This window comes from Amblyomma maculatum, chromosome 3, assembly GCF_055883805.1.
Source record: "Amblyomma maculatum isolate TAMU_Amacu chromosome 3, ASM5588380v1, whole genome shotgun sequence".
NCBI classification, from domain to species: Eukaryota; Metazoa; Arthropoda; class Arachnida; order Ixodida; family Ixodidae; genus Amblyomma; species Amblyomma maculatum.
In genome coordinates, this window is record NC_139346.1 from 129,404,128 (window position 1) to 129,418,677 (window position 14,550).

Consider the following 14,550-nt stretch of genomic DNA (forward strand, 5'->3'; position numbering starts at 1 on the left):
CCTGAATGAACACCTGTTATGTCCATTCCAACTGTATCACTGTAGCGCCCACTCCTGAAACGTAGCGGGACACAGTCGTGGGCTGCGAAAGCATGTCCTTCACGCGTACCGTGGCTTTACGTCACTGCTGTAGCACCTCAAACGTACTTCACTCTACGGTAATAAATCAAACGCTTGACATCGGCACGCTACATGCAGGCTCGAGTCCGAGACCAGCACAGGACCGCAACTTTAGGCCAACAATTTCCAGGTATTCCGATCCCATGTAGTGCTTTCGAACAAATGTTACGTTCATTTCATTTGTGCAACCCTAGAAGTACGTCAATTCGAAACTACGAAATGACATTTCATTTTTTCTTAAAGATGTCCAGGGCAGCTCGGCACGGGAGGTTATCACCATGTGGACGTGGCCGCACTAACTGCTTACCACGATATAGATTGTATGTTCTCTCAATTATTAGAGTGTTCGCGGCGACTAAAGTTCAAAACGTGTAGAAGATCAACTTTGCGTCTAGAGTTCTGGTCAATTTTCGTATGGACTCTTACAACCTCTGGGCCCTCAAGTGAATTTGCGGCCTGCAACTGGCTTACCATCACGTGAAGAAACTTTAGGGTGGCCTGTGGCTTTGTCGTGAATTCAGGAACCACTGCAATTCGTTATCTGTCTGGTTAATACCAGTAATACAGATACAATGGGCTGCGTGTCGTCGCACCACCAGCTCGCACGTTTTCTGAATGCCCTCAGTATAGGGTAGGTAAGGAATTCTCCATGTCGTGGAAGTCTTTCTATTGAAGTCCCTATTCATGTACAATCACTAACTGAGATCAAGTTCTCAGAGAATGGCTTCGACAACTGCCAATAATCGAGAGCTTTCCGCCAAATGTCCGTCGATACAGAGAGCTCTGTGCCTACGCAAGTGGTTAGTGGTTTCCAACCATGCTTTTTACTTCGTTGGTTCGTCTTTACATACCTTCATTATTTCTTCCCACTTCGGGACAGTAGACCTGAATCTTCTTCTTTAACAACTTCACCTATTCGTCCTCCTCTGATAATTCTATTAGATGTCTATATACTGTCAGATATATACTTAAGGATCGCGAATCTCACAACTAGTTCTCAACTGCCCAATTTTTGCACACTTTATTGCTTTTTACGACCCCCGCACCTTCACAGCAATGTTGCTTACAACCCCCATCTATACTAGCCACTTCCTCAAAACGAACTGTTTGGCAAGCCGCTGCAGTGGATGAAGTTGAACATTTAAACACAGAAAGCTTTAGCTTCCAATGGCGGCCTGTCAATAGCCATAGATTCCTCGCACCATCGCTGCCTCACGTCTCATCGCTTCTTCATTCAACTCCGCTGTCGCTTCTCAAGACTGAGTCTCGGGTGTAGATTGGTGTATTCTTATAAGATCAAATTCGAGATCAAGCCTCCTTCTTCGCGTAGTTATTCATACAAATAGAAATTAGCTTACTTTTGCTTCTTTTCGAGAATAAGGCGGACGCAATAATCGAACCGCTTGTATTGCAGGCAAAGTAGATGCTTTGCCGCCAAGCTATCGCTGAACCGTATGCGGTAAAATAGCACTGTAAGGACAACAAGAACGAAAAAGGCTTGCGAACAGCGCACCTTTTTCTTCTCGTGATGACGGATGATGTCGATCGCCTTGTCGGTGTAGAGCGTGGTGCTGTACACGCCATGAGTGTTGGTCACGAGGTCAATGTTGTCCCACATGTCCACGCCGCACGTGGTACCCTACACGCGCACAACAAAGAGAACAACGATACACTTCGCCTAACGCATTATGCCTCCGTGCAGAATGCGTCTTTCCGAGGTTTAAATGGAAACTAGGTACCACCAGGCCATGAAAAGCACATTTCAAAAAGCTACCAAAGATCATGACATAATACCATTTCGATTGGTGCACCTTAAATATTGTGTCATATGTACACAGCCGCCACCGGCAGCATTCAATATATCGCGTTAATTGGTGAATTCGTTGTGACATTGCGGAAGCGCCTGGTCGGAAATTGTGCGCTCCGGACTAATAATGGGTTTTATACATCTTCGTTTTTTAAAAAATGATAATCAGTTTTATCTCTGGCAAGAAATGCGCTTTAAACGCGAAAATCATTTCCACACTGCGTTGGTTGCCGGTAGTTATAGAATTTAAAAATTTTCCTCTAGCCGTGCGTGAACTTACACTGACAAAGCAGGCTCACTGGCGCGTTAAGACGTTACCGGAATGGTCCCTTGCTTCTGGGTGTTAGCCTTTCTTAACTGTCCGTATGCCGTTGTTCTTTTGACGTATTTACCTGCATGCCTCTGTCAGCGTTTTAGCGGAGTTGTGGGGTGCTTGTGGGTGGGTCTCATAGAACTACGGCTATCAACGAGTGGCATACGAGCATCGAATAAGTACAGTTGGGCCTGGTGATCAAAACAGCCAAGTGACGCAGCAATAGGGCAAATGCGTTATTAAACCCTGTCAATGAGAGAATGATTTTCCCTCATATAACGTTTTGCAGGTACACCACCTGCGTTCAACCAGAGTGTTTGCGCCATCAAATAGCATTTAGTTGACAATGATGTCAGAAGTTGAACGTTTTATAGAGCTAAATCGATCAATTAGTGTCCGCATCAGATGTACATACATCACTCCTGGCTCAGCAACCGAATACGCTGCCCTGTTTAACGTCGTGCACAGCAATTCCTGATAAACAAAAGCCCTGCAGAACATGCAATAAGGATATGAAAGCAGCGTGCGTTTCATTGTAGCTTTAGCTGAAAGAGCTAGCTTACTTATCGTAACTCTTTCAAGTGTTCTATGTCCACCCCCCCAAAAAAAAGGCACTCATAAAATTTGTGCATAATATCCGTTCTCCAATAAATTATCCTACTAAACAAGCCGCTGCTTCGCCAAGCATGAAACCAAGTTCCGAACGTTGCACGGCATGCCGCACTTAGTACCAAGTGTCAGTAGGGATTAGAGGTCGAACGTGGAATTGAATACTCACTGTGTAAGGAAGCCATGCTTAAAAGCCACAAATGGCCTTTCATATGGACAATAAGTTATTCAAAGGGGAAATTGCAATGCTAAGGATTTCAGCCCGATCACCCACCCGATTTCCAGCTAACGTGTTCACTGCCAGCTGTTTGAGACTAGTTTATCCACGTGGGTGGATAAACTACGCACACATGCGCATATATGCCGGTGGCTACATTATCTCGAACGATTAGTGATGCTTCAAAATGGCTGCGAACTCGGCGGTTAATTTGTCACCTTCCCAGTCTTGGATGTAGCCCTCGCGTGAGGTTATTTTGGGCATGGACGCCCTGACCTGACAGGGGCTGATCACTGACCTCATATCCAATCTGGTGACGGTCATTACGGTCGAAACTATACCTTCTAAGACAACTTTTGAGCACCGGTTCGCCCTTAACGTCATCTCAGTGCACTGACGCGTCCTTATAGTGCCAGGCATATCGAGAACATCGGAGGTACACAACATAGAAACACGGAATTACTCCTAAACAGAGCGCTCGCGAAGACAAAAGAGTAGCCCGTTTCTGCACAGGACCAGCGCTGGAGAGCACTGGGTGGGGGGGGGGGGGGGGGGATTGTTGTCAGAAACTCACAGTATGATACACAGAGTACCTGATTGGTATTCTGTGTATAATTTTATGTGTATAGAGAGACTTATTGGCCAGGCTACGACAAAACAATTTCGGAATCATAAAATCTTCGCTCAAAGTGCTCCGCAGAAGAGCAAGTCAAACTGCCACCTTCGACATCACTCCCTGCATTGTCGACATATGAAACTCACAATCTTGAGAATGTTATCGGGGGCTTTTCAAGGACGGTGAGAGTCCGGCGAGCAGTGACGGCAAGATACGGCGTTATAAAGAATGAGTACATCCGCTCTCCTTGTTAAACTGCCTGCCAAGCACTGACTGAAAACCATTGCATTGTAACTATTGAACACACCCGGCTTCTGCTTCAAAACACCTGCTTTGTGTTAACATAACCTAAAGCCATATGAGACCAGTATAAGAAATGCGAATAATGCGGTCAACAATTCTTGGTGTCATTCGTAAACGATTGGTATCACTGTCTAATAAAAACAACATTATTATGGAAGGCCAATATAGTTTTCGAAAAGGTAAATCTAGGGAGCCGGCTTTATTATACATTAAAGATAAAGTAAATGCTAACATACAGGAGAGAAAATTCACAGTAGGACGTTTTATTGGATATCAAAAAGGCATTCGATTATACTCAGTACAGCATAATTCTAAAAGCAGTTCTATATGAACGGTGTCCTGGAACGTTTTATGATCGCTTTTAAATTGTTTGCATTACAGGCTTAAGTTCATCAAACCTAAATCTAGCCCAGGCCTTTCTGATGTTTTCTGATCTTTTCTCCTAATGACACCTATAAATTATGTGGTCGTAATACCTGAACCACCAGAGGTAATTAGGTATGAAGATAATATCTTTATAATATTTCTCACGTGGAAACTCGAATCCAATGGGAACAACAACCTGATGTACCTCTCTAGGTGTCTCAAGAAAAATTTGCTGGAATTTAATTTAAGAAAGATAGCTTATATCGCATTTCCCCGTGCCAGCAAACCATAAGACATAATAATAACAGTGAAGTTCGATGAAGAATGACTTTCCTAAGAAAATGAGAAAGCGTCCTAGCAGAGAACTGCCATGGACGTCACATGTGAACCATTTAACAAATGATCTGGCATGAACCGTTGTTGTTTATACACAGCAGTCAGCATAATTTTTTAATTACGTAAGGGTGCACAACCGTTGTATAATTCACTGCCCTAATTAAAACTCTTCTATGATGCAATGTTGTGAGGAACTGCAATACGTAATTACAATAAGCCTATAGTACTACCGAAAAAAAATATGCCGTCTGTATGAGGATTATTATGAATTTTACCAAACATCGTCATCTTTATCAAGTTCCGACTGCTATACTGTTGTGCTGTACAGTTAACATAGTCGTCTTCATCAGGTTTCATTTTCACTTTCCCTTCATTCATCCTAAGTAAATACGTCATAATCATATATTATCGGGACGAGTTCTGGCAATGTGCGCGAACGTTGTGCCGGGCGAATCTACTAGGCGGTGTGAAACAGAAGGGCGTGGCTTGCAGGAAGCACTCTAAAGACAAAGACCACAACCGTGCAACGCAGGCTGCCGAGACCAGCCCAGACCATCGAACAACCAGAAGCCAGACTAGTCCTATGGCGAGAAGCTTACCAAGCGCAGAAGTGAGTCAAGGTGAAGCGGCAGCTGTGGCTGTGGCTGAAGGCTTAAGTTCGTGAAACTTGGTTCAAGGATAATTGAGTGTCCACTGTTATTAGCACTTATGAAATGTAGGTGTAGCCAACGACCTCACTCTGAGCAGGTAGAAGCTTGCATTGTCACATTGATCTCTTGACGCCAACCACTTCGGCGACAAGTCAGTGATAAGCCATGTAAATTACCAAATCGTACGCGACACAACTGCTCGTGACGTCATACACTTCGCTATCAAATCGGTATGAGATCACGTGATTGCTGATCGAACACGTGTCAATCTCGAAGGACAGAGCATCAGGCAGTTTCATTACAGGGAACGCGATGCTTATGTTGTGGTAAGGGCTCTAATACTAATATATTAGAAAACGAGAAAAAAGGAAGATTTTTTTTATGCTGCTTCTAAAAATCATGTATCCGAGAACAGCCATTCCTTGGGAAATTTATGCATGCCGCTATTTATAGAATCAAAACACGGTGGAAGGCGTTTACGTACGAATCAAGAGAAGATATCAAGCAAAAATTGTGTTACACGGAGTACGACGCCAACGAGAGCAATTAGAGGGGAACTGACCATGCTTGTTAGCGGGTTGTAGTAGTCCTGTCCGTAGTTGTAGAAGCCGAAGAAAGTGTCGAAACCTCTTCTTGTGGGCGTGTAGATGACGCTCGAGTACCCCAAGTGCCACTGCAAAAGCCCAGAAAAAAATGAAAATGTGAACGCACTGAAGCTGTTCTTTAATATTTAGTTTCTTTGTTTTTCTTGTGGACTAACTTTTCTTTTTCATTTCTGTCCTTGCTATAAAGCACTTTTAATGCAGAAATGTTATCATAAACAACCTGAATCTTTTGAAGGCCTCAAAGACCTGACTTTGTCATCGCCAACAACACTGCAAGTCGTTGAGAATGCTGATATCGTCGTTCTTCATGCTTTACATTATTCATAGCCAACGTGATAGCAGAGTCGAGGTAGGTGCTGCTCAAGAGTCCTCATCTCAATGAGGGTTTTGAAACTTCAATCGCTAAAGCGTTGAAATCCTGTGGCCACGATGATAGACTTCACGCACGTATTGAAAGGGGTCAAGGAGATCCCCACTAAATTTGTTGAATCAACTATGCCTACAGCGAGCATGCACTCACTTTCCCAACAGCGTGGGTCCGATAGCCAAGCTTTCGAAGCTGCTCAGCCATTGTTGGTACGGTGGTGTTCATACCACCGTCCTCAGCAGGGTGTATGACGTCATGCTGAAGACCTGCACAAGCAACAGCGTGTTTGATGGCAGAAGCATAATTGAGGTTTTTAGCGTGCATCAGAGTTCGCACGATTCATCGGCTGCAAAAATCAGGAGTCAACGTTTGCCATACTTTTGCCAGTGGCTGAGTTTTTAAACCTTCACATCAATTATCTTTGAAATAAAAATGGACGGCTCCAAATACTGATATCAACAAGGAGGATGAGGAAGAGGAGGAGGAGGAACGGCAGGGAGGTTAACCGGAAGAAGAAACCGGTTGGCTACCCTGCACTGGGGTAAGGGGGTGAGTGGATATAAAAGTGATGAATAAGAGATGGATGGGTGAAGTCTGCATAGCCGCGTGTCATCCCCAAAATTCATAAAACAATATAGAAGCATTCTCTTCACTTGTTGATTTCATTCTCTGTGTTAGCTTCATTGGTTTTTAGTGCATGAGAGTCCCTCGTTAGCCACATAGTTGCCTTCTTGACTCACAGACACTTTTGATGACAACCGATTGCTGACAAACGCTGTATCTAATATTTTTTTTTATTTGCAGCTTGACAACCCCGCTTTTCTATCCGTTCAACGTGTTCACCATGTCATACATGTTAACTGCCCTCCATCTTGCCACTTGACTTGGAGTGTATGAATTCATGTAATTGCAACCAATTGCAATGTGTAATAGGAGTGGCCACTCACCCAGCCTGATTGGATAAAGTCCTGTCAGAATGGCTGCCCGTGAAGGTGTGCATGTTGGCAGCGAGTAGTATTGGCTGAGGAGAGCTCCGGTCGAGGCCAGGGCTTCCAGGTTTGGCGTGGGGATCTGGCAGGATCCGAAAAGAGACGTGTCTGCCCATCCCTGTGGTGTGGATAAAAACGATTAGTTAATCGCCAAAACTGGCCCATATGCAGGGTAACACAGGGATTTCAAAACACTGTGCTGGTACTAAATATTTGCTACACCGCTAAGGTGTTCTGTGGGGAAGGCAATGCCCGTAGACCCGTGCCCTTTCAGTAAGCATAGCAGCGAGTGTCCTCTGCCTGTTTGCGTCTTACACTGGTTCTGCGACGTACCATACAGGCGGCCCAATAACATAACGCAACTGCTGAAAATGTGAACAAAAGATTCCAGATATATTCTATGCCTTCGAGTTCTGATATCTCCCTGTCACGGTGACCACCGTTAGGGCTCTTAGCATCTGATCCCTAAGATACATGCTCGAGCCAATACATCGCCTCTGCGTTTGAACTGAGCTTAATTTCAACGCGTCCGCGTAATGTGTGATGACAAAATAGGTGAGAGTTCCCGTATCTATCCACTACGGTGTTCCTTATAGCCGGTGTCGTGTGGGTAGGCTACACCTTAACTAAACCGAACTACTGACTTTTGGATTACGTGCATTCTTTAAACCTACGCTCTCTGTTTTACAAATGGTCAATGAACAATTGACACAGACATCTTCTTTCTTTATGAAAAAAGCCTGGACAAGCTCAATTGATTCCGAGTAAAGGTTTTCCCCTCAAATTCTTTCTTGCGTCAGAAATGAAAAACAAAAAGAACACGGGCGGCATATCCTTTGGAGTGTTTCATGAATGCGTATATACTTTGCAGTACAGAAGCAAATTTCACCCTCTTTCCTTCTTTGTTCAAAGCAGATGCTCTGTTAGCCAGCCATTCATTTAGAGCAACCTCGTCACACCCATAAAAGCCATTCTCTGTAGCTAAGACCAATGTTCATTGAGCATTTATTTGTCAGGAATAGTTGTCCCACTAGACAATGAAGTAAAACGATCGAACTGGGAAATAATAATCATCGTCATTATCAACCGACCTATATCAACTGCGGGGTGATTGCCTTTTCCATATTTTTCTAATTAACCCGATACAGTGCCAGCTGCATCCACCTGATTCCTGTCAACTTCTTAACTTCATCCGCCCACCTAAATTTCTGCAACTTATTGTAAACTGCTGTTCTTTCCCGAGGCTATTGAACATTACCTTAGTCTTGTGCAGATTGGTATTTAGGCTGGCCTTTCTGCTTTTCCTATTTAGGTCATCAATCATTATTTGCAGTTCATCATCTTAGTTGCTTAGCAACACAGTGTCATTAGCGAATCGCAGATTACTGAGATGTTCTCCATCAAACTTTAACCCCAACTGCCCCCTTCCAGGTTCCTGAATACTTCGTCTAAGCAAGCTGTGAATAGTACAGGGCAGATCGTGTCTCCTTCTCTAAGCCCTTTCTTTATGGACATTTTTTTTTACTTTAGCTTTGTAGAAATACATTTGCTGTTCAGCCATTATATATATATTTTCAGTACATTCACATATGGCCCACCTACACCATGATTTCACAATATCTGCATGACTTTGAAAATTTTGACTGAGTCAAATGCGTTTTCGTAATCAAAGAATGCTATATTCAGGAGCTGGTTATATTGCTAGAATGTTTCTATCTCCTGGCGGATAGTATGGGTATGAGCTATAGTAGATTACCATTGCCGGAAATCGAATTGATCCTTTAATTGATTGAAGCCCATGTTTGCCCCGATTCTATTATCAACTGCCTTAATAAATAATTTGTACGCAGCGAACAATAAATTGGTTTGCATGTAATTTGTCAAGTCCTCAGCGTCCCCTTCCTTATGAATAAAGATAATATTGGTGTGCTTCCGTGATTCCGGTATCGGCAATGTTACCGGGCATTGAATTTTCTAGCACTATATCCCCTCCTGTTTGAATAATTATCTGGCTATCAGATCCTCCGCTGCTACTCTCCCCCTTTTAGAGTTTCTAAGGCTCTTTTAACCTCGTCCTGCATTACTGGCGGAACGTCTGATTGCTCTTCCTTACTGCTTACCTCATCATTGTCCTGACTGGTTCGGCTAGTGTATAGGTAAGTATGTAGCTCATAGGCCACTCATTATCTTGTCCATATTAGTGATGACACTGCCCGCCTTGTCTCTTACCTCATATATTTCCTTAGGTCGGAAACATTTCACCTGTTTATTACATTTGACAGCTTTGCCAGTTTTATCTTGTTTGTTGAATATAAGGTTTTGATACTTCGGCGTTTTTAATCAAATCGTTCGCTGCTTAGGTAATTTACCAGTATCTTCTCCTACTATCCTACCGGCTATTTGCATCGCACACTAAGTAAATATATCTCTGAAAGTATCGTTCATCGCTTCTACACTAAGGCCGTCTTCCTCGGTTAAAGCTTAATATCTATTCCGTAACCAGATCCTGAATTCCTCTACCTTTCCTCTCACTGCTAATTCTTTGGCAAACTTCTTCATTACTAACATGTTTCGTGCCCTCTTGAAATCGAGACTAAGTTGAGTGCTTACCATTCTGTGATCACTCCACCGCACCTTCTGGATTTCCTCTACTTGGAGTAAAGTATTAAAGTCAATTTCAATGTTAGCCTCCCCGGTAAGGCTATTCCTTGCAGACCTCCAGTTCTTCCGTTTTTTGAAGAAGGTATTCATAATTCTTTGGCTATTTCGCTCTGCAAACTCAACGAATAACTGCCCCCCCCCCCCCCTCCTTATATTTCTACAGCTAATGACATAGTCAACCACGGCCTGGTCTTCAGCTGGCTTTTTGCCTGCCGTGACACTGGTGTCGCCCGTCAGTACAGTAAACTACGTTTTTACTTTCCTCGTTTTACAGATTTCAACTTCCCGGACATTCTGATTATATATAGGCAATACGCCTCTACAACACTCAGTTTAAATTATTTACTAAACTTAATACGATGCCTGCCACCCTCTCATTAAGGATATAGAATTCATCTAGGTTACCGAACTATATACTTATTCAAAAGGAACCCTACTTCTAATTCCTGTCTCTCCGGTAAACTTCGATAACACAATACAGAAGCCTTTTAGCACAGTATACACCTCACTACACCTTTAACCCTACAGGATGTTCTGTTTCCTATTCGCTAGTTCCTCTAAGAAGATTAATAAACTAGCGTCACAAGCTAGGTTATCGGCGATAAACTTTGCCAGGGACAGTTTTCAATGGCAGCCTGTGCGGAAGAAGAAATTCGTACCACCCTGCGCTGCGTCACAGCTCTGACCGCCTCAGCAGTCAGTTGATCCACAGCCGTTGGGAACAGAGAGCCCATGGTTTATCAGAGTATTTATAGGGCTTTGCGGTCACTTTGTACACCACGGTTGCCAAATCCTGTTCTGAAGAGAGTGTATGTTTCCGGTGGAGTTCACCGGCGTCAGGTCGCACCCAAAATGTCTTTATGCAATTCTATCAGCACGCAAATGTTTCTTTTTTAATTTATTCCGGTAAAGAAATGTGCGACATTGGGACTCAAAGAAGGCCCTCTTGCACGCCAGGCGGATGTTCTACCTCTACCCACCGTTTTTGTACGATAGAGATTTTAAATATAGAGAACATTTTGCCCGCTTTTCTATAGTAGCTTGAAATTGCACTTGCTCAGGAGTGCAACGTTCTAGTGTGTCTTATAACACATCTAATTGCTAGAACGGTAAATCTGCGCACCAGATCGATGTTACCGGTATGTCTGAGTCTAATCGAACCGGTTATCATACACCTAGTCCGCAGGGCAGATTAAGGTAGTGGCACCATGGAAAAAGACACTGACACAAGCTCAAGCAACTTCGTTATATTCGGTAAAGTTATTCCTACTTTTTCTCAGCCAAGGAAAGGCCATGTCTGCTGCAGGCAGCTGGGTGCGACACAAGCGATAAAAACAGCGTCACACATGACAAGGCCGTTGACGGGTCATCAGAGCTTTGGTCTTTTACGCTACCTGAATGGCATAGTACGGACAGCAGAGGTAGTGCGACAGAGGCTCCCTATGGCAGCGAAGTGTAATAATATGATTCATTGGTTTAATACGAATTTGGGTTTATTTATACTGTAGGTGTGCCCTGGACACAAAAATGATAAAAATCGTTGAAGTTGCTGTAGTTTCTCTAAAATTAAAAACTAAGATCAACCAACTAGGGCTATGCCGTGGCTGTTCACCCACCGGGGCGTTCCCAGTGGCAGCTTTCCCGAATACAGCATTTGTGATAACGACGCGCAGCTAAGCTTTTCATCCATTGGGTCTAGCAGGGAGCAATCTCCACCACCTAAGTGGGAAGGATGTCTTTTAGATTATCAATCTCTTTCAGCAGCTTTCTCCGGGCTGCAGCAGAAAGAGTGCATATATTGTACTTGCCAGATCGTCGCCCAAGATGAAGATGATGTTGGGGCGCTTCCCCGCAGCACGGACACTTGTCAGCACCAGGAAGGGGACCATGATTGTGATATTCCTGAAACAGGTTCCCGTCAGGTATCTCAGAACATGTACACGGCCATGTACCCGGCAGAAGTCAAACACCTGCCCATTTTCTGGCCTAATAAAGAAATTTTCTTTCCCAGTCAATGAAACTGAATAAGCGCGCAAATACCCACTTTCATTTGTTATAAACTCCATTGGAAAACTCTCACATCCCTCCTGCTTCTTGCGCTCTGTTTCTTCAACGCGGCATCTTATTTGAACAGGGGCTCAAACTTATGCTTTGGGCATTTCGCAGCGAGGTTGCCAGTTGTGACTTGCGAGTTGTTATTACGCTGGCGGAACCTGTCATTAATGCACTTGCCGATCTGACACACATAGACTGCACCACAAGAGAGTGGTATCTTGTGCGCCACTCCCTCTACGCAGGCTACAACCTTGTTATCCTTTCTTGGGTTTCTTTTCCAGGTCGTTAACTTTTACGCGAAAGATTTTAAGATTTTCAGGCGCAGAAAATACGACTGACAGTTCATATCTTTAGGCCACTTTTTATAGGCTGTCAGTACAAGTTTGAAAATGCGGAAGAACTGCTAACCCCTTAATTCCTTTCCTTCATTTCCTGTGCCTTTTTTTGTTTTCTCTTTCACAAAAGTCGTCAGCTGTTTCACAGCAACGAAAGCCAACACCTAGTTAAGGAATCCTGCCAACTTTAGGCGAGCGATCTGCATACCCACGCTTTCCTTCGCCTTGTGCTGTTGCGTTGGTACGATTTCTTTATCGCATGCTTGAGCATGATTCCGCAATATCATGCCTAATCAGCTTTGAATGAACTTAGTCATAAGGAAGCAAGAACGTTTAGCTCCTCGTCTTCTATAATTCGTGAACATGAGAGAATAAATCTTAATGGCAATGTGCAGAAGCTGAAGGCAACTATCAGAAAGTGTTTCGTGCATGAAACGTAGATCTGGATGAGCCTGGTGGGAAGCAGCCTGCTTTTCTCGCGACCTCTTCGACTGCGCACCCATAACTATCCGCAACCAAAAGAACGTCATTTTGATATTGGAGCGTGTTCAAATACCCAACGAAGGGAATGCTCATTAAGGACACGACGACCTACAGGAAGGAAGATTTCACAGGGCACGGGTGCAGTGCCTCTGGCATTGCATATGCCATCGCTTTATGCGTACAGTGATTCAACAAGTCTTAAATGCAGAGAAGTGAATTACAATTTCAACACAGCCAGAACTTTCAAAAGTACTGATTCTACACAGGTCCATGAGCCAGGCATTCCCATACTTGTCGACTCATTCTTCCACAGCCTCAAGCAGTCGATCTTGAGGAATACTGTAAAGCATATCATGCACCTCGACGGATAGGAACGATACTGTGGGATCTGTTCTGAGAACGCCCATCACTTGTTAAGAATTTGTGCTCTGCAACGGTTCATCCAATAATAGCTCATTCAAATGCCCCTGAAGGCAGCCAGCTCCCTTGTGTTCTACTGTGGCACAGTCTTCCATGCTGGTCTAAAAGGCGCAACTCATCTTTCGGTCTTAGCTGTGAATAGGTAACCAAGCGAAAACGGCCCGATTTTACAAACTGCTTTCAAATACCAGCTCAACGAAGCAACCGGTTTTATCACACTGAACAAGCCTCAGGCTGCGTTCGTCTTGCGCTGAAATTCGTGGGATATTTTTGAAAGCCAAACGCGATCCTTTTCTTAATGGCAGTCAAGACCTACAGCATCACACGCCAATTTTCGTCTTCTGAAGCTGCTGGGTGTGCAGTCGATGAGGTATTTATACAAAACGCTGGTTGTTTTTCACCAGTCGCATTCAGGCCCAGCTTTCACGGATGAAACACTTCCTGATAACTGGCTTCAGTATGCGGACATATTCAATGAAATAAGTTCTCACGTGCAGTAGCATGCAGTATCGTATGACGAGCGAAAAGGGCTCGCTTCCAGATTACTCAGCTCATTCAAAGTTGAATAAGCGCAATGATGCGGATACTTGCTTCACGCATGCGAGTAAGATGTCATGGTAATAAAGGTGATGAAAGAGCCCACACGCATACCGCTTGATTTAGATTGGCTGGATTCCAAATCAGGTATTGTCGTCGGTTGGTGAGAAGGTGCCGGATATAATTGTTAAAAAGAGCAAAAATGTGAAGTAAAAGCCCAAAAGGCCACTAATTTTCCTTTATATCTATGCATTTCACTAAGTTTGAAAAAATGAGAAAGCGCGAACTGTCGGCCACATTTTCTGAGGATAAGTAGCTTAAAAGGCTTATGCGTCACAGTTCACAACAGGGAAATAGGGACCAACGAATGATCTTGAGGTGTTAAGCATCAGAACAAGTGGTCCACATAGAAGGTGTGGGGTATAAGATTCCAATCACTTGCAAAAATCTTTAGAGCGTTTTGTTTCCTCAACGTCGCAACGCGAGAATCGCCAATTTTAGAGCTCGCTTTTAGAGAAATACAAACACTAAATAATAACGGCGACAGGTTGTAAAAAAGATAGCAGGGAGAAATAGAACTATGTTTACAGATTGCTTCAATAACTTCGTCAGCGGGCTCGATTGTACGGGTTGACTGTTAACCAGTGCAAAAAGACAAATAAAGTTGTTGCTGCTTTGCGCTTGGTAATAATGAACTTTGGAATGCCATGCTGAGCTCTACTTACTGCATCTGAGGCACGGCTTTGAGCAACAGTAATATA

At 43.7% G+C, this 14,550-nt stretch overlaps 1 protein-coding gene across 1 annotated transcript in view; it reads right to left on the reverse strand.

The window, feature by feature from the left end:
- The window catches only part of LOC146196009 (arylsulfatase B-like), a 29,032-nt gene extending 17,184 nt beyond the window's left edge, over window positions 1-11,848 (reverse strand). The window contains exons 1-5 of the mRNA XM_084596902.1: window positions 11,768-11,848; window positions 7,257-7,416; window positions 6,463-6,575; window positions 5,900-6,010; window positions 1,634-1,759 (exon numbers count right to left, since the gene is read on the reverse strand). Of these exons, the coding sequence (XP_084453028.1) occupies window positions 1,634-1,759; window positions 5,900-6,010; window positions 6,463-6,575; window positions 7,257-7,416; window positions 11,768-11,848 (591 nt within the window). The remainder of the gene's footprint in view (window positions 1-1,633; window positions 1,760-5,899; window positions 6,011-6,462; window positions 6,576-7,256; window positions 7,417-11,767) is intronic.
- Window positions 11,849-14,550: the final 2,702 nt, after the last annotated feature.